The sequence below is a fragment of the Chelonia mydas genome, chromosome 1 (assembly GCF_015237465.2).
Source record: "Chelonia mydas isolate rCheMyd1 chromosome 1, rCheMyd1.pri.v2, whole genome shotgun sequence".
NCBI lineage: Eukaryota > Metazoa > Chordata > Testudines > Cheloniidae > Chelonia > Chelonia mydas.
Genome location: NC_057849.1, coordinates 157,535,781 through 157,561,128, shown reverse-complemented (window position 1 = coordinate 157,561,128; position 25,348 = coordinate 157,535,781). Strand labels below are relative to the sequence as shown.

Genomic DNA, 25,348 nt, shown 5'->3' with positions numbered 1-25,348 from the left:
ATTTGCTGAAGACTTGGTCTTACCTTCATCAATTATCACACTATAAGGCCAAATATAGCAGGGGCAGTTGAGATTCTAGCACAATATAAAGTGAGTCAGAAATTTCAGAACCAGGCAAAGTAATGCAGTTAAGACACAAAACTGTACTGTTACAAGTATTCCAGTGAGCTTTCACCATAAAAAAAAAAAATCAAACTGACTATGCTGAGAACGATCTAAGCCACAGCAAATTCAAAGTAATCTCTTTCCTGTAAAATGACCCAAATATATTTTAAAGTTCTCATTGTAGCACCAGCACTCTGATGCAGTTGGCTGCAACAAAATATTAACTCTTCATGCCACATTTGCAATTATGATTTTGAATACACAGGCAGGGACAATATACAGTTAATGTACCACCACTTTATGCCAATTCCAAAATTTAATTTTAAAAACACAGTCGAACAACGTTATAAGTGACAGGTTTTTAAAATATTAACCTCTAAAATCATTTTAACTTTAAAAATTGAACATTTAAACTATTTGCTTCTCTTTGAAAATTTCCTATTCAGCATAAAAGGTGACTGTTGTTCTTATTACTCCTTTGTCAACTCAGTTAAAATGGCTGAAGCAAATTTTTATTGTATGGATGTAGACAGACTTTTAATATTAAAGTCAGTTTTGATTACCATTTGTATTACTGCAGTACCTAAGAATCACCTAAGAAAAGTTTTGGCCTGCAAAATTTATGACTACCATGAAGTATAATTTCTCTTTATGTAAGAGAAGGGTGGCTAAAATATTGAGGCAAATTCCAAAGGGAAGTAAAAATGGAGTCATGTATTTCACCTGCGTCCAGATAGCTGATAATTCCATGTTTCCACCACTTCTACTTAGGTGTAAAAATACAATTCAGGATTCCACCATTTGCATTAGTAAATTTCCAATATGTCTTTAAGATATAAATATTCTGTTTATAACACTTGAGAACTTCTGAGTATCTTTATTCAGATCACCCACATAGATTTTTTAAGACAACGCAACTTTTATAACTCAAAATAAATTTTACAAAGTATGACATCATTAGATATCAAACCTACTTTTCTGTTTTGAATATAGCATGTCTATATTTAAAACAAGTCATTCGATCCACTTAGAGGATGAAATGCACATTTTTCCCAAAGTCGTCTTCTTTGGGTTAATAAACTGTTAAAAATATACTCCCATCTAGTGAAGCAAGAAAATCTGACATGTGTAAAGCCACTCTAGGCATTGAACAATGCTCAAATAAAGAGTACCTCAAAATATAAAAAAAATCTATTAGGATTTATTCCACTTTTAAAGAAGCAGCTATAATTCCAAAATATCTTCAAATAAGCAACTGGAGTTACAAAAATGCACATCAGACTTGAATGTCCTGATTGGTGATAAATGTCCACTTTATCTTTACGTATAGATGTTGTTATGAATTTCATTGGTTGTCACTAATTTCTTCAGTATCTCTGTGCTTTTGGACATATCCTATTAAAATAAAGAAATAGTCATCACTAGTAGGTTACACAACAGTTAAATCATACCCACTCAAAACTTTATTACAGTGAACAGCAATATGATTAAAACACGAACTACAGTAACTCCTCACTTAACATTGTAGTTATCTTCCTGAAAAATGCAACTAAGCGAAACGATGTTAAACGAATCGAATTTCCCCCTAAGAATGAATGGAAATGGGGGGTAGGTACACAGCAATGACGACTGTGAAGTTTGGTTGAGGTGGTGAAGTCAGAGAGTGGAAGAGGGTGGGATATTTCCCAGGGAATGCCTTGCTGCTAAATGATGAACTAGCACTCGGCTGAGCCCTCAACAGTTAAAAGAAAAGGAAGATTTGCGGCACCTTAGAGACTAACAAATTTATTTGAGCATAAGCTTTCGTGAGCTACAGCTCACTTCACTGGATGCATACAGTGGAAAATACAGTGGGGAGATTTTATATACACAGAGAACGTGAAACAATGGGTGTTACCATACAGACTCTAACAAGAGTGATCAGGAAAGGTAAGCTATTACCAGCAGGAGAGCCGGGGGGCGAAAGAGAACCTTTTGTCGTGATAATCAAGGTGGGCCATTTCCAGCAGTTGACAAGAACGTCTGAGGAACAGTGGGGTGGTGGGCGTGGAGGGGGGGCGGGAATAAACATGGGGAAATAGTTTTACTTTGTGTAATGACCCATCCACTCCCAGTCTCTATTCAAGCCTATGTTAACTGTATCCAGTTTGCAAATTAATTCCAATTCAGCAGTCTCTCCTTGGAGTCTGTTTTTGAAGTTTTTTTGTTGAAGAATTGCCACTTTCATGTCTGTAATCGCGTGACCAGAGAGATTGAAGTGTTCTCCGACTGGTTTTTGAATGTTCTAATTCTTGACATCTGATTTGTGTCCATTTATTTTTTTACGTAGAGACTGTCCAGTTTGGCTAATGTACATGACAGAGGGGCATTGCTGGCACATGATGGCATATATCACATTGGTAGATGTGCAAGTGAACAAGCCTCTGATAGTGTGGCTGATGTGATTAGGCCCTGTGATGGTGTCCCCTGAATAGATAGGTGGACACAGTTGGTAACGGGCTTCTTTGCAAGGATAGGTTCCTGGGTTAGTGTTTTTGTTGTGTGGTTGCTGGTGAGTATTTGCTTCAGGTTGGGGGCCTGTCTGTAAGCAAGGACTGGCCTGTCTCCCAAGATCTGTGAGAGTGATGCGTTGTCCTTTAGGATCGGTTATAGATCCTTGATGATGCACTGGAGAGGTTTTAGTTGGGGGCTGAAGGTGATGGCTAGTGGCATTCTGTTATTTTCTTTGTTGAGCCTGTCCTGTAGTAGATGACTTCTGGGTACTCTTCTGGCTCTGTCAATCTGTTTCTTCACTTCAGCAGGTGGGTATTGTAGTTGTAAGAACGCTCGATAGAGATCTTGTAGGTATTTGTCTCTGTCTGAGGGGTTGGAGCCAATGCGGTTGTATCATAGAGGTTGGCTGTAGACAATGGATCGTGTGGTGTGGTCTCGATGAAAGCTGGAGGCATGTAGGTAAGTACAGCGGTCAGTAGGTTTCCGGTATAGGGTGGTGTTTATGTGACCATTGCTTATTAGCACCGTAGTGTCCAGGAAGTGGATCTCTTGCGTGGACTGGTCCAGGCTGAGGTTGATGGTGGGATGGAAATTGTTGAAACGAGGGTGGAATTCCTCAAGGGTTTCTTTTCCATGGGTCCAGATGATGAAGACATCAATGTAGCGCAAGTAGAGTAGGGGCATTAGGGGACAAGAGCTGAGGAAGCGTTGTTCTAAGTCAGCCATAAAAATGTTGACATGCTGTGGGGCCATGCGGGTACCCATAGCAGTGCTGCTGATTTGAAGGTATACATTGTCCCCAAACGTGAAATAGTTGTGGGTGAGGACAAAGTCACAAAGTTCAGCCACCAGGTGTGCCGTGGCATTATCGGGGATACTGTTCCTGACGGCTTGTAGTCCATCTTTGTGTGGAATGTTGGTGTAGAGGGCTTCTACATCCATAGTGGCTAGGATGGTGTTTTCAGGGAGATCACCAATGGACTGTAGTTTCCTCAGGAAGTCAGTGGTGTCTCGAAGATAGCTGGGAGTGCTGGTAGCGTAGGGCCTGAGGAGGGAGTCTACATAGCCAGACAATCCTGCTGTCAGGGTGCCAATGCCTGAGATGATGAGGTGTCCAGGATTTTCAGGTTTCTGGATCTTGGGTAGCAGATAGAATACACCTGGTCAGGGTTCTAGGGGTGTGTCTGTGCGGCTTTGTTAACACATTGTTGTTAATGTAGCCTCACACTCAACAAGGCAGCACGAATGGAGGGAGGGGAGACAGCATGGCAGAGACAGACAGACACGAGCATTGCCCCTTTAAGCGCGCCGACCCCACTGTAAGTACATTACCTTTTTAAGTAGATCAGCAAGTTGAGATAGCAGCTGCTGCTAGCAAGCTCCCTCTGGAGCCCTGTTGTGTCCCCCGCACTGCTCTGTGGAGCAGGGTGGGGGTGGCAGGAGCGGGGGACATTCTGACATTAGCGCCCCTCTTCCGCCCCACCCTTTGGACAGCAAGCAGTAGGCTCCTGGGAGCAGCTCCAAGGCAGAGGACAGGAGCAGCACACAGCAGTGGGGGGAGGGACAGCTCAACTGCTCGGCAATCAGGGCTGTCCCTAGACATTTTGGTGCCCTACGCAGCTCCCCAGCGGGTGCAGGAGCAGGCTTGAGGGGCAGGAGAGAAACCGACCCCCAGCACGAGCCGACGGAGCAGAGCGGCCTGGGGCTGGGTTGCTCCACTTCCCGCTGCCGGGTGATTGTAGGGTAGGCCCAACCCCACACTCATGGGGCAGCAGGAAGTGGAGCGACCTGGCCCCAGCCTGCTCCGCTCTGCTCACCTGGCTCCCAGCCTTGGGACTTGGCGGGGGGCAGGGGGGAACTGTCCCCCAGCACTCACCGGCAGCATGGCTGGGAGATGGTGGAGCGGAGCGGGCTGGGTCGCTCCACTTCCTGCCATCTGGTGAGTGCAGGGTGTGCTTGACTCCTGCTGCAGTCCCCCGTGGATGTAGCTCAGGGGAAGGGGTTGAGTGGGGACAGGGCTGCAGCAGGAGTGGGGGCAGGGTTGGGGCAGAGCAGGGGTGGGAGGAGGTGGGGTGGGTGCACAGCAAGGGCGGGGGCTTTGGGAAAGAGGCGGGGCAGGAGCAGCTTTCCTGGCTGGTTTAGCCGGCCGGGGGATCAGGCTGGCTGCTGGAGCAGAACGCAGCTGCACAGCGCACCAAGAAATTTGCATACGAGTAAGGATGGCCCTGCTGGGCAGCTGCCGCACAGGAAATTTAGGCGGCTGATGGTCCACCCTGGTTCCAAGCCTCCATGACTAGCTCCAATGGGCTGCTCTTTCTGCAAGCAGTGGACAAAGCAGGCGGCTGCCAAACAACTTATAAGGGAGCATTGCACAACTTTAAACGAGCATGTTCTCTAATTGATCAGCAACGTAACTGGGATGACTTTAAGCGAGGAGTTACTGTATAAATAAGAGTCAGGTGTTATGAAAGAAGGTATCTAGAGAGCGAGTGAAAGCTCCAAAGCTCTCCAGTTGAATCACACACCGGGACTTGTTAACCTGTATTCCCCCCTCAAATAGTAACACCCACAAAAAGGAGGAGGAAGGAGGCTGTATTTTTATTTCCCCTCAACAAAGTTCTAATATCAATTTAGAAGCCTTGTTGTATCCTAAAATTCATAGGTGGTGTCTGAAAGCTGGAATTTGCATCTCAGTCACAGCTGAAACCTGAGCATTTCAAAGATTCTCCTACCAATCACTTTTTCCATTTAAACTCACGTTCAACTGGCAAAAGCAGGGCAAGTACTTTACAGAAGCCATTCTGTAAACAAACATTTTTTTTAAAAAAAGGAAAATACTCAACTTTTTGCTTGCTGATGGAGACAGTGTGGCCCAGTGGATAGAGCACTGAACTAGGACTCAGAAGACCTGACCGTTTAGGGGACTTTGGTCCTAAATTTCTTTTGAAAATGAGATTTTGGCTCCTAAATCAGTTAGGTGTTGCAATACTGAGCATACCAAGGCCAAAATACCTTTAAAAATCTGGCCCTTTATGATTAATATGTCCCTGAAGTTTGTACTCTTTCAGCTTTAAGAGAAGTTGATACAACTAAAAAAAATTGTTTTCAAAATAATGTTTAAATGAGATCTAGAATGGCTCTCATCTGATACACAGCTAATAGAATAGCGCCATTTTGACTATGGATGCACAGTTGTAAGATATTAGCTCACGGATCAGTAAGCAACAGGAGTAGCTTAGAGGCTTTTAATACGATCTATAGGAAGTTCTAGTTACAATAGTCACTTGAAGTTATTCCTTTAAATACCTGATTATAATAAATTCAAAAATGAAATGATTCTTGTGAATCTAGAGCTTCTATCACAGAAGGAAGCAGCTTAAGGAATTTAAGTGTTCCAATTTCTAAGGTTTACATTTAGGAAGGTCTGTTAATCCAAGTTTGTCTCTTTCTCAAATACAGACGCTCCCCGACTTACGCAATCGTTCCGTTCCAAATAGCCTTGTGTAACCCGAATTTTACGTAAGTCGGAAACGTATGTTGTGCAAGCATAAAAAAACCCAAACAATTACAACAAAAATATTGCATTTACATAAGAATGGCTATACTGGGTCAGAGCAAAGGTGCATCCAGCCCAGTATCCTGTCTGCTGACACTGGCCAATGCCAGGTGCCCCAGAGGGAATGAACTTAACAGGTAATGATCTAGTGATCTCTCTCCTGCCATCCATCTCCATCCTCTGACAAACAGAGGCTAGGGACACCATTCCTTACCCATCCTGGCTAATAGCCATTAATGGACTTAACCTCCATGAATGTATCCAGTTCTCTTTTAAACCCTGTTATAGTCCTAGCCTTCACAACCTCCTCAGGCAAGGAGTTCCACAGGTTGACTGTGCGATGAGTGAAGAAGAACTTCCTTTTATTTGTTTTAAACCTGCAACCCATTAATTTCATTTGGTGGCCCCTAGTTCTTATATTATGGGAGCAAGTAAATAACTTTTCCTTATTCACTTTCTCCACACCACTCATGATTTTATACACCTCTATCATATCCCCCTTAGTCTCCTCTTTTCCAAGCTGAAAAGTCCTAGCCTCTTTAATCTCTCCTCATATGGGACCTGTTCCAAAACCGTAATCATTTTAGCTGCCCTTTTCTTAACCTTTTCTAATGCCAGTATATCTTTTTTGAGATGAGGGGACCACATCTGTATGCAGTATTCAAGATGTGGGCGTACCATGGATTTATATAAGGGCAATAAAATATTCTCTGTCTTATTCTCTATCCTGTTTGCTTTTTTGACTGCCGCTGCACACTGTGCGGACGTCTTCAGAGAACTATCCACGATGACTCCAAGATTGTTCTCTTGATTAGTTGTAGCTAAATTAGCCCCCATCATATTGTATGTACAGTTGGGGTTATTTTTTCCAATGTGCATTACTTTACATTTATCCACATTACATTTCATTTGTCAGTTTGTTGCCCAATCACTTAGTTTTGTGAGATCATTTTGAAGTGCTTCACAGTCTGCTTTGGTCTTAACTACCTTGAGCAGTTTAGTAACGTCTGCAAACTTTGCCACCTCACTGTTTACCCCTTTCTCCAGATCGTTTATGAGTAAGTTGAATAGGATTGGTCCTAGGACTGACCCTTGGGGAACACCACTAGTTACCCCTCTCCATTCTGAAAATTTACCATTTATTCCAACCCTTTGTTCTCTGTCTTTTAACCAGTTCTCAATCCATGAAAGGATCTTCCCTCGTATCCCATGAGAGCTTAATTTATGTAAGAGCCTTTGGTGAGGGACCTTCTCAAAGGCTTTCTGGAAATCTAAGTACACTATGTCCACTGGATCCCCCCGTCCACATGCTTGCTGACCTCCTCAAAGAACTCTAATAGATTAGTAAGACATGATTTCCCTTTACACAAACCATGTTGACTTTTGCGCAACAATTTATGTTCTATGTGTCTGACAATTTTATTCTTTACTATTGTTTCAACTAATTTGCCCGATACGGACGTTAGAACGGTCTGTAATTGCCAGGATCACCTCTAGAGCCCTTCTTAAATACTGGCGTTACATTAGCTATCTTCCAGTCATTGGGTACAGTAGCTGATTTAAAGGACAGGTTACAAACCATAGTTAATAGTTCCGCAATTTCACATTTGAGTTCTTTCAGAACTCTTGGGTGAATGCCATCTGGTCCCGGTGACTTGTTACTGTTAAGTTTCTCAATTAATTCCAAAACCTCCTCTAGTGATACTTCAATCTGTGACCATTCCTCAGATTTGTCACCTACAAAAGATGGCTCAGGTTTAGGAATCTCCTTAACATCCTCAGCCATGAAGACTGAAGCAAAGAATTCATTTAGTTTCTCTACGATGACTTTATCGTCTTTAAGTGCTCCTTCTGTATCTCTATCGTCCAGGGGCCCCACTGGTTGTTTAGCAGGCTTCCTGCTTCTGATGTACGTAAAGAACATTTTGTTATTATCTTTTGAGTTTTTGGCTAGCTGTTCTTCTAACTCCTTTTTGGCTTTTCTTATTACATTTTTACATTTAATTTGGCAGTGTTTATGCTCCTTTCTATTTACCTTACTAGGGTCTGACTTCCACTTTTTAAAAGATGGCTTTTTATCTCTCTTCTTTTACATGGTTGTTAAGCCACGGTGGCTCTTTTTTAGTTCTTTTACTGTGTTTTTTAATCTGGGGTATACATTTAAGTTGAGCCTCTATTACGGTGTCTTTGAAAAGTGTCCACACAGCTTGCAGGGATTTCACTCTAGTCACTGTACCTTTTAATTTCTGTTTGACTAACCTCCTCATTTTTGCATAGTTCCCCTTTCTGAAATTAAATGCCACAGTGTTGGGCTGTTGAGATGTTCTTCCCACCACAGGAATGTTAAATGTTATTATATTATGGTCACTATTTCCAAGCAGTCCTGTTATAGTTACCTCTTGGACCAGATCCTGCGCTCCACTCAGGACTAGATTGAGAGTTGCCTCTCCCCTTGTGGGTTCCTGTACCAGCTGCTCCAAGAAGCAGTCATTTAAAGTATCTTACCTTAATCCTATTGTTATCCTGGCACACTGAAGACTGCATTTTGGTGGTGGATGACAATGGGCTCAATTTGTAGATGAGGAAGGAGAGGAGGAGATAGACATTACATCATTGGGGTTGCCAGAGGGGGCTTTGGAAGTGGAAGGCTGTGGAGATGTGGACGTTGCAGGCCTTTACAAACTTATTGAGAGATGACTGGATAGCGGCCTTTTTCTTCTCTTCATATATCTGTCTATAACAGGCCAGCGTTTCGTCAATGCCTCTGTTCACTTTCAAGAATCGTGAGGAATTGGGGTCCAACTTCTCAAACCTTGCCATTGCAGAGTCAATCTCACGAAATGCAAGTGCCATCTCCTTGGTGTTGAAGTGTCGTGGCTCTTCTACTTCAACTTCATCCTCAGCTTCAGTCTGCTCTTTTACTTTTGCTGCTTCTAAATTCCATGAGATCCTCATTTGATAATTCAGCTTCATGGGATTCGATAATCTCATCCACATCATCAACATCAACCTCCAGCTGAAGCTGCTCGGCAAGCTTCACAATTTCATCTGCCACCTCCTCATATGTTTCATCTTTTTTGAAACCTTTAAAGCTGTGTACAAACTGTGGGCACACTTTCTTCCATATGGCATTCAAACAAACTTGGGTAACCTCTGCCCAGGCCTGAGCAATGTTTATGATGGCTTGGTAAATGTTACGCGATTTTTGGAAATCATATAAAGTCTTGCCAGTCTCTCCGTCAGTTGCTACTACTGCCTGTGCAAATGTGCTTCGTAGAGAATAGGCTTTAAAATTAGCAATGATACCCTGATCCATGGGCTGTAGGATCGAAGTCGTGTTAAGAGGCAGAAACACGACTTTTACATTAGGATGAAAACTGTCTAAATGTGCGGGATCTCCAGGAGCATTATCGACGATAAGCGTAATCTTGAATGGGATGTCATTTTCTCTGCAGAATTCTTCCACTTCGGGGATAAACAAATTTATAAAACCAGTCTTCGAAAAGTGCCATTGTGACAAAAGTCTTTTGATTTGAATAGAAATGAACTGGAAGGGTAGCCTTGATAATGCCTTTAAACGCACGGGGATTTTCTGAATGATAAACAAGCAACGGTTTCAATTTGCAATCTCCAGCTGCATTACCCTGAAGCAAAAGTGCCAGCCTATCTTTTGCAGCCCTAAACCCTGGCATTGTCTTTTCCTCTTTTGAAATGTATGTTCTGTCTGGCATTTTTTCCCAAAACAATCCAGTCTCATCGACATTAAAGATTTGCTGTGCTGTATAACCACATTCTTCTATAAGTTTTCATAACACTTCGGGATACTTTTCAGCTGCTTTTGTATCAGCACTAGCAGCCTCACCACTCTCTTTTACACTGTGAAAATTTGCACATTGTTTAAATCTATTAAACCACCCATGACTAGCCACAAGCTGTGTGTTAGGATCACTGTATTTTCCCTTTATGTCTTCGAAAATACTTTTAGCCTTAGCTTGAATAATCATTAGGCTAAGGCACACACGTTTTTGAATCCGATCTTCTATCCACATTGTTAATAACTTTTCCATTTCATAGATGGAACCAGAACGCTGCTTCATTAGGACTGTTGATTTTAAAGGAGCAGAGCCTTTCACATGCTCTTTTATGCGTGCACTATCATTCAAAATACTTTTCACTGCTGAGGTACCCAATTCAAGTTCACGAGCAATTGACGACAGGCTTTGTCCGCCTTTGTACTTTTTCACTATTTTCATTTTCTGTTCTAAATCAATCTTTTCGCTTACGAACTGGTCCTGCAGAATTGCTATCACTTGGTCGCTTTCCAGGCATAATTTGAATGAAATAATAGGGTGAAACAACAGAAATACAAAAAGAAAAGGAGGACTTGTGGCACCTTAGAGACTAACAAATCTATTTGAGCATAAGCTTTCGTGAGCTACATCACGAAAGCTTATGCTCAAATAAATTGGTTAGTCTCTAAGGTGCCACAAGTCCTCCTTTTCTTTTTGCGGATACAGACTAACACAGCTGCTACTCTGAAACAGAAATACAGTATCACTGAAATAACACGAGACTGAGAGGCTGTGAGAGTGCAAAGCCTTCCCTTGTAGGAGATGTTACTGCTGTATTCCTCCGCACATTGCACTACAGTACTTTACCTTTCCATATGCTACACAATATTTTCCGCAACTCGAAAATTTTATTTATGCCTTATGGAACTTTTTGCGTAAGGTTGAATTTGCGTAACCCGGGTCTTGCGTAACCCAGGGAGCGTCTGTACTATACATCTAAGTCTCATTAGTCTACAACGGGGTCGGCAACCTTTGAGAAGTGGTGTGCCAAGTCTTCATTTATTTACTGTAATTTAAGGTTGTGTGTGCCAGGGGCTGGTGGCTGGAACTCCAAACCGGCAGCGGACTGATCTGCTCAACCCGCTGCTGGCCTGGGGTCCTGGCCGCCAGCCCCGCTCGGCCTGGGGTCCCGGCCATCCAGGCCAGCAGCAGGCTGAGCCACGCAGGGGTTCCGTCCACCAGCCCGTCAGGCGGGGTCGCAGCTGCCTGCTCCGCTCAGACTGCTGCCGGCCCGGGGTTCCGTCCATCCAGGCTGGCAGGGGGCTGAGTGGGGCTGGCGGCCAGGACCCCAGCTGGCAAGGGGCCAAGCGGCCGGAACCCCAGGCCAGCAGCGGGCTGCGTTGCTCAGCCTGCTGCCGGTCTGGAGTTCCGTCCGCCAGCTCCTGCCAGCCAGGGTCCCGGCCACCGGCCCCGCTTAGCCCACTGCCGGCCTGGGGTTCTGTTCATCCAGGCAGGCAGCGGGCTGAGTGGGGGCGGCGGCGGCCGGAACCCCAGCTGGCAGCAGAGTGGCACTAAAAATCAGCTTGCGTGCCGCCTTTGGCACGCACGCCGCAGGTTGCCGACCCCGGTCTACAACCTCAGACACTCCAATACTACAGTGATGGAGGCCAAAGTGATAGAACTTTCCACTAATCTTAAAAATTAAACTTTACCTTGACTAGACTCTTCAGGTTCTTAGAAGAAAGCACAGGCTTGAATGCTTCAATTGTAACAGTGTCCAGTTTGATGACATCCGTGTAACACTGATACAGCACTGCAGGAATCTGCCATACTTGACAATAACTCAGAACTAAATATAACCAAAAAGAAAAAAGACTGTTACATCAAAGTAATCTAATCCACACTGCATAACATCTCTTTCAAGTTAAGTAATATATCATTTTGCTCTGGGGTTGCATCTCTGACCATTTTGGCTAACAGCCATTGAGGGACTATCCTCCAAGAACGTATCTAATTATTTTTGAACTCAGTTATGCTTTTGGCAGTCACAACATTCCCCAGCAAAGGGTTCCAGAGGATGACTGTGCATTGCGTGAAGAAGTACCTCCTTATGCCTGCTAATTTCATTGGGTGCCTCCTGGTTCAAGATATACTGCGTAACATTACATTTTACAGTATAAGCTGTTAATTACAGAACATAATTTTTGTATATCTCAGCAGTTTTACATACCGATGTGGAAAATGCCAAAGTGCTGTGAAATAATTTTCACAATGTTATCTTCTTGGCTCATTCACTAAATTATATACTGGAGGATAAACTTAAGAGTAGGATCATCTGTTAAACGTTATGCTGTTCAAAATTAACATTCACCAATAAATGTCAATGGTTAGCATAGGACACAAGCATGACCCCCCAATGCAGCAAAAAAAATAAATGGATGAATGCAAGAGTATAAATGAAGTTGCATAATACCAGCAGCAGGGAGACCCTGTACAATATTTGGCTGCTCCAGCAGTGGACAACAGACTATCTCTTTGAATTCTTTTGTCTTTAAAGCTTTCAGAAAAGGAGAAGGAAGCGTTAAAGTGGATTCAGGAGTTTTATAATCAGTTACAGGACATGTCGAAAGAATGGTTACTTGCAGATCCTCCTCCCGCATACAGCCAAAAACCTGGAATGAAAATATTAATTCCAGCATAAGTGAGGTTTATGGTAATACAGAAATGGAGTCCAATTACAGAAGACTGGGTTCATTTTAGTTTAGATGGCAAAAAGTAGTTTCTCTCAGATTTACCAAGTTAATTGACAGTTTTACCAAACCCTCAAAAACAGGAATTACTGTGTCCTATAGCTTCAATCAAAACAAACTACTAAACAGGAGGAGGTAACAATTACACATCTGTCAAGTCTACTGACTTGCTCTGTAGGCTTCAGATTTTTGGCCCTTTCTGCAGAGAAACTTGAACGATTACTTTTCCTAATGTGAGAGTGGATAGGGAAAGGAATCCATATGAAATCAGAATGATTGTGTAAATTAAGAAAGAGCCTTCAGATTACATTTCCAAGTTTATCTATTCGCTAGATACTCCATAATAGCTAATTCTTTTTTTTTTTGCTTGTTTTCACATTTTAGATTTCTCATTTCCTCCTATCTGAAGTTAAAATTTGCTGAGAACTTCTAGGGACAGCCTGGGAATTTTTAAGGTTATTTATTTTGACCTCAAGAAATAATGTTGCAGAAAAAATAGGAATTAGGACTGTCAAGCAAATAAAAAAAATTGCAATTAATCGACCAGTTAAACAATAGAATATCATTTATTTTAAATATTTTTGGATTTTTACTACATTTTCAAATATATTAATTTCAACTACAACACAGAATACAAAGTGTACAGTGCTCACTTTATTTTTATTACAAATATTTGCACTGTAAAAAAATACTATTTTTCAATTCACCTCATACAAGTACTGTAGTACAATCTCTTTATCATGAAAGTTGAACTTACAAATGTAAAAATTATGTAAAAAAAACTGCATTCAAAAATAAAACGACGTAAAACTTTAGAGCCTACAAGTCCACTCAGTCCTACTTCTTGGTCAGCCAATCACTCAGACAAACAAGGTTGGTTCCAACTTGCAGGAGATAATGCTGCCTGCTTGTTTACATCACCACTTGAAAGTGAGAACAGGCGTTCGCACGGCACTGTTGTAAGCTGGCGTTGCAAGATATTTATGTGCCAGATGTGCTAAAGATTCATATGTCCCTTCATGCTTTAACCACTATTCCAGAGAACATGCTTCCATGCTGATGATGGGTTCTGCTTGATAACGATCGAAAGCAGTGTGGACTGACGCATGTTCATTTTCATCATGAGTCAGATGCAACCAGCAGAAGGTTGATTTTCTTTTTTGGTGGTTCAGGTTCTGTAGTTTCCGCATCAAAATGTTGCTCTTAAGACTTCTAAAAGCATGTTCCACACCTTGTCCCTCTCAGATTTTGGACAGCGCTTCAGATTCTTAAACCTTGGGTCGAGTGCTGTAGCTAGTTTTAGAAGCCTCATATTGGTACCTTCTTTGCATTTTGTCAAATCTGCTGTGAAAATGTTCTTAACATGAACATGTGCTGGGTCATCAGCCGAGACTTCTAGAACATGAAATATATGCAGAATGTGGGTAAAACAGAGGAGGAGACATACAATTCTCCCCCCAAGGAGTACAGTCACAAATTTAATTGACACTTTTTTTTAATTAGCATCATCAGCATGGAAGCATATCCTCTGGAATGGTGTCCGAAGCACGAAGGGGCATATGAATGTTTAGCATACCTGGCATGTAAATACCTTGCAACGCCGGCTACAAAAGTGCCATGAGAACGCCTGTTCTCACCTTCAGGTGACACTGTAAATAAGAAACAGGCATCAGTATCTCCCGTTAATGCAAATGAAGTTGTTTGTCTTCGCGACTGGCAGAAGAAGTAGTAGGACTGAGTGGACTTGTAGGCTCTGAAGTTTTACACTGTTTTGTTTCTGAGTGCAGTTATGTAACCAAAAAAATCTTCATTTGTAAGTTACACTTTCATGATAAAGAGATTGCAATTCAGTACTTGCATGATGTAAACTAAAAAATACTATTGTTTATTGTTTTTACAGTGCATGTATTTGTAATAAAAAATAGTAACAAAGTAAACACTGTGCATTTTGTATACTGTGTTGTAACTGAAATCAATATTGAAAATGTAGAAAAACATCCAAAGATATTCAATAAATTTCAATTGGTAATCTATTGTTATAAGTGTGATTAAGCACGATTAATTTTTTTAATCACAATTAACATTTTTGAGTTAATCACAAGAGTTAAATGCGATTAATTGACAGCCCTAATAGGAATACATTTTTGGATCCCTGACTCTTCCACATACAGCCTTCAGATGTTACTACTTTCTACTCTAAGATCAGTACACACTTACCAAAAATGGCTTCATTTTCTACATGGTGTTGTGTCATTTTTACAACTGATTAGTTAGTAAAAATGTGCAGATATCCCTCCCACCACCTTCTTAGGATTCATCACCATGAAGAAGACAAGGAACAATATGGGAAATATGCTACAGAAGTTCTCTTATTTATGTATATGGTAGCCAAATACTAAATTCCTCCTAAAGATAGACAATCCCCCACTTTAATGTTTTGTTACCCTATAACTTGAAAACAAAAAGAGACTTGCTTCTGATGATTTATGCTTTCCTTGGGAGAGACTCTGTAGTGACTGAAGAACCAGCAAAATTATGACATTACAAGAGATTGAAGGCAGAGCATTGGGGGGAGAGAGCAGCAAAGGAAGAAAAGGGGGGTTTTTAGTCAAACTGCTAACCAAAAAAAGAAAGCTGAAGTTTCTATTAACATCTATTTAACTGCAATGCCTAATAGAATATAACACTTGTTACAGATTAGCATCTCTGCCCCATAGATTGTCACTTAAGAGCTCAGAACAACAAGGTTCCTAGAACCCCAAACTAGGGAAGACATGACATTGATGATATTTCTCAGGCAAGCAAACAAATTAATCTCCAGTCTTTACTTTTTTTAATATATATAAGGGTACAATTCAATTTTAAAATCTCTTTGCAGATCTATAAAGCACATTTTATTTTCCTTTCTGCCTCACCAAGACTGCTACGAACTTTTTACACAAGTAATTTGCATAATGTTACCAAACTCTTATGATTTTACCTAAGCCTCGCAACATCTGTTGTGTTTGTTAATACTTCAGCTCCTGAAGTTGTGATTATTTGAATCTGAACTTTCATTTAAAAAAAAAATTAAAAAAAAAATTGTAACCCATGAGGTTGCAGGAAAAAATATGAAAAATAGGATCTGAGTGTACACTACACTTCAAAAACTAGAAGGCAAACAAAAAGAACCCAATATTTATTTAAGAATATCATGATTTTGAAGTTGATTACATAATAGTTTCAGACCTGACTCATGTCTGTTGAGTGACTGGGGTTGACAATATTGCAAATTGTTCCAGCAGCAGCCTCTCTGTATGGCAGAATGGGCAGAGTTATAGTGATGGAACAAGAGAGGCAGGAACTGAGCCCTTCTCCCTCAAAGAAAGAAGAACACACACTCCTCAGTGAGGACTTTGTCCATGCTAAGTTTCAAACTAGTTATTTTTGGCAGCCATAGCCCTGTACAAGTGCTGTTATACTTTTCTTTCCTAAACAAAAAAACCCAACCAAAAACACAAACTTTTTCCATATTCCTGTAACCCAAACGCGGTTAGAATAATTCACCTCTGTTGAAATCAACCCCAGAAAATTTAAGCCTGAAAGGCAAATGTTTCGGAAAAGGAGTATGAGAAAACAGAGGCTCTCTCTATTGGAACTGTTTTAGAAAGTTTAATTACAGCAGATGCAATCAGTACCAGCCATAATGGGATTTGACAGAACTTCCTGGTACAAAATTCAAACAACATTTAGTTTTTTGAGTATTGGGGGGGGTGGGGGTGGCAGGGAATGGAAAGCGATATAGAAAATAACTGAGCATTATAAGAAGAGGTATTTTGTTTTTCTTATAAGAGGTCCCCCCCCCCGCCCCAAAAAAATTCTTTGCCTAATTCCTGTTAATCTAAATTTTACCTTTTCAAGCCATTGAAATTGCTGATCCTCAGCCACATAGCAATTGCACTGGCACAACAATACCTGAAAAGACAAAATTGTAAACAAGCGAGTCAGACAACTCACTTACAGTCCCTTTCAATATCTTTTTTAATATGAGACAGACTCTACATGAACATGATATTGATTACACTCACACTATATACTACTACCATTTCAATGAGGATTTTTCATCTGCAACTGGTATGAAGCACTCCATCTTGCCATGAATCTTCCTTGTATTGTACATAAAGGGCCAGATATTCATCCGATGTAAGTCAATGTAGCTTAATTACATCAGTTTATGCCAACTGAGGATATGACTCAAAATGTTCACAGAGAACACCTATTAGCACTAGACTTTGAGGGTGGGAGTTAACACCTAGAAGTAACCTTGAATTCCATAATTTAGTATAGCTACGTGGCAGAACTGAGTATCCTAAACTTCCTGAAATGCAGCGCATGTCTCAGCAACCTTGTCAAGTGAGCTGTCAAATCAATTTTTTTGATGTGGTAAGCTAAGAACACTGCAACCTTATTGGTTTTCTTTCCTGAAAAGACTCACTCTTACTCTCTTTCTCAACAGAAAATCAAATAGGGAGAGAGAATCATTTTTAAATGCATACATATTATGCCACTTACTGTTGGATCAGATATTAATTTGTAGAACAAACAGAAAGCATCTGTTGGAAGAACACTTGTTGTATTTGATGTTCTGCACCACTCATTCCACAATTTGACAGCTCCAACTGCTTCCCAGCATCCAGAATTCAGGACAAAAGAGGACAGGAAAGCTGTGAACAACATCAGTATTAGTTTATATAGTAATATCAGATATGTGAGACATTCCCATTAAAACAAAAATCACTGTTCTACACAAATCTCCTGAACTGGATTACTACAGTTTGTTTGTGGTTGGGATTTTTGGAGGAACTCATTATCAATTACATGCTAGTGGCTGCAACAAAACCATAAACTCTAGTGCCCTTTCACCTGGAAAGATCAAGAATGAAAGAAATCTTAAATATTAATGTCATTTAAAAAAAATCTCAGTTAATATTAATCAAATATATGTTATGTATATTCTAAATACCGTGTGCGTCACCTGGAAATATTTTGTTTTTCTCATCAGATACTACAAAATAAACAGAAAAAGCTTGACCCTTATTTGTCATTGAGGCAACAGACACTGTCCACTGTGACAAGTTCTGTACTGATCCTGACCTGTCTCCCTGTTTTCCTTAAGCCCTCACAATATCTTTGGTAGCAGTCTGGATGGCAGAGAGAACCATCTCCGTCCAAAATCAGTATCAAATCTACTGCATTCGTTAATTGGTTGAAACTACATGATAATATGTTCAGAATTGTTTCCCTTTCAGGCTCATCTCCCATTATTAGACACTCAAATAAAACACGCTAAAATGCAGCTATTTCCAACAGCCCAGGGAATGAGTGCTACAGTCATGCAATATAAGCCTCCATCACAGGGACCATGATGTGATTTTCAATTCTGAAACAAATCAAACCCAAGTAGCGGAAATAGCAGGAGTGCACTGTTCAAATACTACTTGCACTTTTGTCTTAATGAGTGAAGCAACTTTTCTTAGCTTGTTAATCCACATCATCATGGTTTTGGTACTAGCTTCTTCCTCAGCACCAAGGCTCTGCCTGCTTTTGCCAAAAGTGAACTTCACAATTTACAGGAACTGATCAAAAGTAGGGCTTGAAGAATTTACCAGACACCACCTAGCCAGAGACTAAGCATATTAATCAGACACCAATATTAAGAGAGGAATAAGGGGGGTCCACTCACAAGTCAAATCCAAGGGCAAATCCCTGGTGAGAAAGCCAGATTCCATCCCTAGTTGATAGGGAACGAAGGTGCTAGAATTCCTACCCTACTCTGCTCAATGCTCCATTCTCAGAGGCTTTGTTTAGACTAGGATTTAAAGGTTTCAGATCACATCAGCTAGCTCAAGCTAGCACACGTCTTCAAAAATTCTAGTTAAGACAAGGCAAGCTGTACATCAGCATATGCTAAACAGGTCAAGCTAAAGCCATGGGGGAAGCAAAAAGCCCAGGCTTTATCTTGACAGCTTAGCAAGTGCTAAAGTACAACTTGCCTTGTCTTAACTAGTTCTAGAATGTGAGAGTTAGATTATGTTAGCTAGTTCAAACTCACACTACATCTTTAAACCCTGGTCAAGACTAGATTTAAACAGGGTTTGGAAATTTGAAGTCCCAGTCCACCCTTGGGCTGCTGGAAGGAATTTTTCCTCTTTCCTACCAATTCATGGCTGTGGGGGACTCAGACTTCATTATTCTATTCCCCTCCCAGTTTCCTGGCTGTTATAAGGCAGGGCAAGCAAGTATACAGTAACTCCTTGCTTAATGTTGCAGTTATGTTCCTGAAAAAATACTACTTTAAGCGAAACGATGTTAAGTGAATCCAATTTCCCCATAAGAAATAATGTAAATGGGGGGGGGGGCGGCCTAGGTTACAGGGAAATTTTATTTGCCAGACAATCTATATCTATTATACACACATGGTATAAGTTTTAAACAAACAATTTAATACTGTACACAGCAATGATGATTGTGAAGCTTGGTTGAGGTGGTGGAGTCTGTGGGTGGAAGAGGGTAAGATATTTCCCAGGGAATGACTAACTGCTAAATGATGAACTCGCACTCGGCTGAGCCTTCAAGGGTTAACACATTGTTGTTAACATAGCCTCACACTCTACAAGGCAGCACGAATGGAGGGAGGAGACAGTGTGTGTGAGTGAGAGAGACGCGCATTGCCCCTTTAAGTACACTGACCCCACTCTAAGTACACTGCCTTTTTAAGCAAATAAGCAAGCTGAGACAGCAGCTGCTGCCAACAAGCTCCCTCCATCCTGAGCCCTGTCTTGCCCCACCCCGCTCTGTGGAGATGGGGTACAGGAGCGGGGAGAAGGGGGACACACTGACATTACCACCCCCTTCCCCTCCCCGCACAGCAAACAGGAGGCTCCCGGGAGCAGCTCCAAGGCAGAGGGCAGGAGCAGCACACGGCAGTGGTGGGAGGGACAGCTGAACTGCCTGGCAATTGACAGCCTGCTGGACGGCTGCCACACACAGGGAGCTGATAGGCGGCTGCCAGTCCACCCTGGTTCCAAGCCCCCACCAGCTAGCTCCAACGGGCTGCTCTTTCTGCAAGCAGTGGACAAAGCAGGCAGCTGCCAAACAACATTAAAAGGGAGCATTGCGCAGCTTTAAATGAGCATGCTCTCTAATTGATCAGCAACATAACAACATTAACCAGGATGACATTAAGTGAGAAGTTACTCTCTCTCTACTCATCCCAAAACAGATTATTTCCATTCCACTGAAAAAATTTTCAGGGCCTGCCTTTGCTCATACTCTTAGCTTCTGAGTGGCAGACTGAAATTGACATTATCGATGACGTCATCTTTATGGGATGATTTGCATTTTTAAAGAAGTGTCAGATAACCACATGGGATAGATGCTTTTTTAAAAATGTATTTTTAAATGCTACCTTCTGCAGGTATCAAAAGAAATAAAATAAAGACACTTTATGGCAAAGCAATGTACAACTGCAGAAATATTGGTGCTTACATTTGGAAAGTTCTCTTCACCAACATCAGGTCTAAAAAAGTTTATCTCCTGAATGAAAAACGGAAATAATTAAAATCCCTCCAGAGGACAGCCAGAATGCCTCCTGCAGGAGCACTGCAATTCTCTACCCATTCTTCCAGGCACCCAGATTGCTGCTACCCTTTGCATAAAAGGGAGTTTAACAGTCATGGTGAGACCCAAAGCAAAATGAAACATGTCTTCAAGTAGAAAAGTGCTATCTTAGCACACACACCTTCCCCACGTTCCTACTTGTTACTGCTCAGTATTCAAAAGTTACAATGGGAACAGGGCCATTCTAAAGCTTCTCTCTCAGTCTGGACCACTTACCTACAGCGTTATGTCCTATCGCCAATATAAACTTAGAGCAAGGAAACTGCTCATCTATAAAGCTTCCAGTAGATGCACTTAACTTCGAACTCCAAAGGATGTGGACCTCCCTAGCGTAAGAAACAGAAATAGGTTAAATACAAACAAAACAAACAGTGGATGAGAACACAGGTTGTGCAATAAGGTTAGATCCATTTACCTCTCTGTATGATCTAGAAAGACAATAAAAAAATAGTTCTTGTGAGAATCATCCTGTTTTACACAAAGGAAGGAACACAGGCCAAAATGGGGAAAAAAACAGGTGAAAGAATATTTAGCTAGAATAACTAGCTAGAGTAATCTCTGAACCATTAGCAATTATCTTTGAGAACTCATGGAGGACAGGTGAAGTCTCAGACAACTGGAGAAGAGCAAACACAGGACTGAGTTTTAAAAAGGGGAACAAAGGACTTGGAGAATTACAGACCTAACTTCAACACCTAGAAAAATACTAGAACAAATTATTAACTAATCAAATGGTAAGCATCTAGAGGATAATAGGGTTCTTAGGGCATGGCTACACTGGAAACTACAAAGTGCTCCCACGGAAACGCTCCCACGGCAGCGCTTTGAAGTGTGAGTGTGATGAACTCCGAGCGCTGGGAGCACGGCTCCCAGAGCTTGGAGCCTATCTACACAAGTGTTTTAAAGCACTCAGACTTGCTGCGCTCAGGGGGGCGATTTTGCACACCCCTGAGCCAGCAAGTTACAGCGCTATAAAATGTAAGCGTAGACAAGCCCAAACTAATCGTCAACACAGATTTCTCTAGAACAAATCATGTCAAGCCAACCTAGTAAGGCTTTTGACACAGTACAGACGCTCCTCAATTTATGCAATCGTTCCGTTCCAGAAAGCCTTGCGTAACTCAAATTTTGTGTAAGTCAGAAACGTATACTCAAACGTTACGCAAAAAAAAAAACAACAAAAAACCCGCCTCCTATTTCTAGCTTACAGAACTTTTTCCGTAAGTGCGAATTTGCGTAAGTCGGGTCTTGCGTAACTCAGGGAGCGTCTGTACCACATGACATTCTCATATGCAAACTGGGGAAATGTTGTCCTGAAGGAATTACTATAAGGTAGGTGCCAAACTGGTTGAAAGACCATAATCTAAGAGTAATAATCAATGGCTTGCAATCAAACTGGACAGATGTATATAGTGGAGTCCCACAGGGGTCTGTCCTGGGTCCAGTACTATTCAACATTTTCATTAATGACTTGGAAAATGGAGAGTATGCTTATAAAATCTGCAAGTGTCACCTGGCTGGGAGGGGCTGCAAGTACTTTGGAGGACAAGATTAGAATTCAAAACCACCTTGACAAATTGGAGACCTGCTCTGAAATCAACAAAATTCAGTAAAAATGAGTGCAAAGTACTATACGTAGGAAGAAAGACATCAAATGCACATCTACAAAATACTGCTGAAAAGAATCTGGGGGTCATAGTGGACCACAAATTGAATATGAGTCAACAATGTGATGCAGTTGTGAAAAAGGCTAATATCATTCCGGGGTGCATTAACAGGTACGTCAAATAGAAACAGAGAAAGTCTTGTCCCGCTTTATTTGCCTACTGGTGAGTCCTCAGTTGAAGTTGCGGGTGCAGTTCTGAGTATAGGAAAACGTTGACAAACTGGAGAGAGTCCCGAGTAAAAACATGAAAATGATAAAGTTTAGAAAACTAAGAGGTTAAAAAAAAAAAACAGGCATGTTTTAGTCTTGAGAAAGGAAGACTGAGGGGGCTTAGAAGCAGTGAGACTTGATAGTCTTCAAACACAGTTAAGGGCTGTTACAAAGCCTGCAGGTGTGGGCAGGTGAGCAACGTAATTATCTTAATCTGCAGCAAAGGAGATTTAGGTTCCATATTAGGAAAAAATCCCAGCTCTGAGGATAGTTAAGCACTTTAAAAAAGTCTCAAAAGAATCTTTGGAATACCCATCGTTGTCCAACCTGTTCTTAAACACCTCCAAACAGCTGCCAGGGATGTCCAGGTATACCCAGTCCTGCCTCAGCACCGGGGACTGGATTAGATGACCTCGAGGTCCCTTCCAGCCCTACACTGCTACGACTCCTGCCTGACACCCAGAGACACAAGAGGAGAGGAAAATAAGCTCAGACCAGAAACTGAGCTGAGCACAGGCCAGTCCGCACCTGCCTCCCACACGAGAGGGCTGCTCTCATCCGGCTGGCAGGGATCGCCCCCCTCCCGCCGGCGCAGCCGCCCCCTGGCTGCGCTTTATAAAGACAACGCGGCTCCCGGGCCCGATCCCGGGTGTTCACCACAAAGAGCGTCCGAGCGCCTCGTGGGCTTGCCTCAAGCTCGCGCCCCGCGCCCCCCGCCCGCTCCAGCGGGGGCTGGAAGGGGAGGGTGGGGCCCTGTCTGGCTGGGCTCGCGCCCCCGCGCGCTGCCCCCGCTACCTTTTCTTCTCCAGCCCCCGGCGGATCTCGCGGTCCTCGGGCGTCTCCTCGCGCTCCGCCGCCGCCGCCGCCTCCTCGTCGTCCACCCCGGCCCGGGATGGCGCCGCCACCACCTCCCCGAAAAACGTCGCCATCGGGCCGCCCAACCCCCCCACCGGCAACAGGGCCTCGCGGAACGGCTCCAAGTCCGCTCCCGACGGCTCGGTAGCGCTGGCCACACCCCCTCCCCGCGACTGCGCAGGCGCCAACGAACCTCAGACTAGATAGAGCGCTGCGCCCAAGAGGCCCCTCCTCGTGAGGTGGAGCCACGCTAGCCCAATCCGGGGGTGGGGGGAAACGGGCGCCGCTCTAGCCCCACTGTGCAGACCGAGCTGCGGAATGGGTGACACCCCCCCCCGCGCATACCATTGAGTGACCGCTCTGCGCGAGCCCCGCCCCTGCCCCGCAGAAACAGCGGCGGCGCACGTGCCAGCCGGGCTGGGAAGGGGGAGCATCGCCGGCCCTCGGAACTGCTGCCTCGCCTCGCCCCGCCCCCGCCTGCTGCAGAGCCGGCACGTGCCAGCCGGGGGGACGGTGTCAGACAGAGTGACGTTTATTCACCCCCGTCACGCGGCCCCCTGCTGCGCGTAAAAAACAGAAACGGGGGCAAGTCAGTCAGCGCCGCGGCGCCCCCTGCTGGCGCCTCGCAGCCCGCGGAGGCTCGCTCGACCCGGCTCTCTGGCCTGTCCCTATAAAATCAGGGCATGTGGTCGCCCTGCCAGCACCGTGTGTACAGACGCGCTCTGAGGGCGGGGCCTGTGGCCTAAGGTCTCTGTAAACTGCGCAGCCGCCTCTTTAGTCCCAGGCCGGTGCTCAGGGAACCCGGCCGGCTGAAATCTGCTGTGGCGAGGGTAGGGGCACCTATCCCAGAGCTGCCCTGGGGAAGAGGGTGCTGCCGGGAGTCCTCTTCTCTGCTCACCTCCAGGGGCCCAGAGCACCTTCTGCACCCCAAACCCCTCATCCCCAGCCCCACCCCAAGCTCTCAACCCTCTGCCCCAGCCCTAAACCCCTCATCCCCAGCCCCACCCCAAGCTCTCAACCCTCTGCCCTAGTAATGAACCCCTCATCCTCAGCCCCAGCCCAGAGCCCCCACAACCCAACCCTCTGCCCCAGCCCTGAACCCACCCCCACCACATGAATGTTATATGCGCTAATATGATGGTCATCTGTCACACACCACCTCCATATTGGTGTACATAACAAAATGTATTCCACACCCCTGTGGGAAAAATTAGAGGGAACACTGACTGTGGGTCTGGGTCTTGGCCCAAGCTGCCTCTTAGCCAAGAGAATAGTTTTTCACTTGAAGAAAATCTGGTCACCTTACTGGAAGCAGCAGCAACTAGGAGTAGTTTCAGCCTAGGAAAGATGTATTTCTTTAAAAAGGGAAGGGAAGGGAACGTAGCCTTGCTTTTGCTTTTCTAAATATATACATACAAAGAAAAAAACTCCTACATTAAAACATAACCTTTGAGGGGCTGACTTTTGAAACTAAACAAATACAAATACAATTTTGATGTGGCCCACTTGTGAGCATGCAGTATTACTGAAACAAGAGGAGTGAGGTAATATTTTGCATTGGACCAACGGTGGTTAGTGAGAGAAGCAATTTGAACTTTGCAACCTTAATGGTGTTGTAGTAAAGCTTTTTGTATGCAAGATCCTACAGTGGTAGTTTTATTTAAAATGGTCAGAGACATGTTGACTCTCTGCTTTGTTCAGTGTGCGTGTGTGTGCGCACGCGCGCACCTTGAACTTTAAGATCCACACCAGTCCTCTACCCTGTCATCTAAAGGATTAAAAGTCAACAATAAACTGTTAGCATACATAGGAAAGGAACAATTTGCTATGCTTTCCACTTACCTATTTTTTCTCTCATTTCTGGAAGCAATGGTGGAACTATTTTTGCTAACTTTTAAACACACCCATCTGAGGCTGAGGCTAAGAGCAAACATGGATAATTTCAGTCTGAGTCAAGTTTGGCAAAAAATAAGTGACTGAAAATGGACATAAGTATAGGCATTATCATCATCTACCTATCAAAGCATTTATTGTTCCAGAGTACAGTTTGACCAAAAAAAGTTAATTAAAATTAAAATGACAGTTTTAAATGAGAAAATGAAATAGGTTGTTTCCTGTGAAGCCCTTGAGGAGGAGGCTCAGATGAGTACTATGTTTAGAAATGGGTACAGATAATTTCAGAAACATCTGACCCTAGCTACAATCACAACCAACACTGTTATGAAGACCCTGTGGATGGTGGAGAAGCTGAAAGATAAAATTT

At 43.1% G+C, this 25,348-nt stretch overlaps 1 protein-coding gene across 1 annotated transcript; it reads right to left on the bottom strand.

Moving 5' to 3' along the window:
* Window positions 1-962: 962 nt before the first annotated feature.
* PSMG1 (proteasome assembly chaperone 1) lies at window positions 963-23,440 on the bottom strand. The gene is made up of 7 exons (XM_037903876.2): window positions 23,026-23,440; window positions 20,571-20,680; window positions 17,247-17,398; window positions 16,587-16,649; window positions 12,419-12,617; window positions 11,658-11,794; window positions 963-1,500 (listed from the first exon to the last, which is right to left on the bottom strand). The coding sequence occupies exons 1-7, from the start codon at window positions 23,157-23,159 to the stop codon at window positions 1,426-1,428; spliced, it is 870 nt and encodes a 289-aa protein (XP_037759804.1). The 5' UTR covers window positions 23,160-23,440; the 3' UTR covers window positions 963-1,425.
* Between the last annotated feature and the right edge of the window lie 1,908 nt (window positions 23,441-25,348).

Coding starts and splice junctions, on each gene's coding strand:
- PSMG1 (XM_037903876.2), bottom strand. CDS start 23,159: ATGGCGACGTTTTTCGGGGAGGTGGTGGCGGCGCCATCCCGGGCCGGG. Junction 20,681..23,025: donor CGGGGGCTGGAGAAGAAAAG/GTAGCGGGGGCA, acceptor TTCTTACGCTAG/GGAGGTCCACATCCTTTGGA. Junction 1,501..11,657: donor ACCTGAAGAGTCTAGTCAAG/GTAAAGTTTAAT, acceptor TTATTTTAATAG/GATATGTCCAAAAGCACAGA.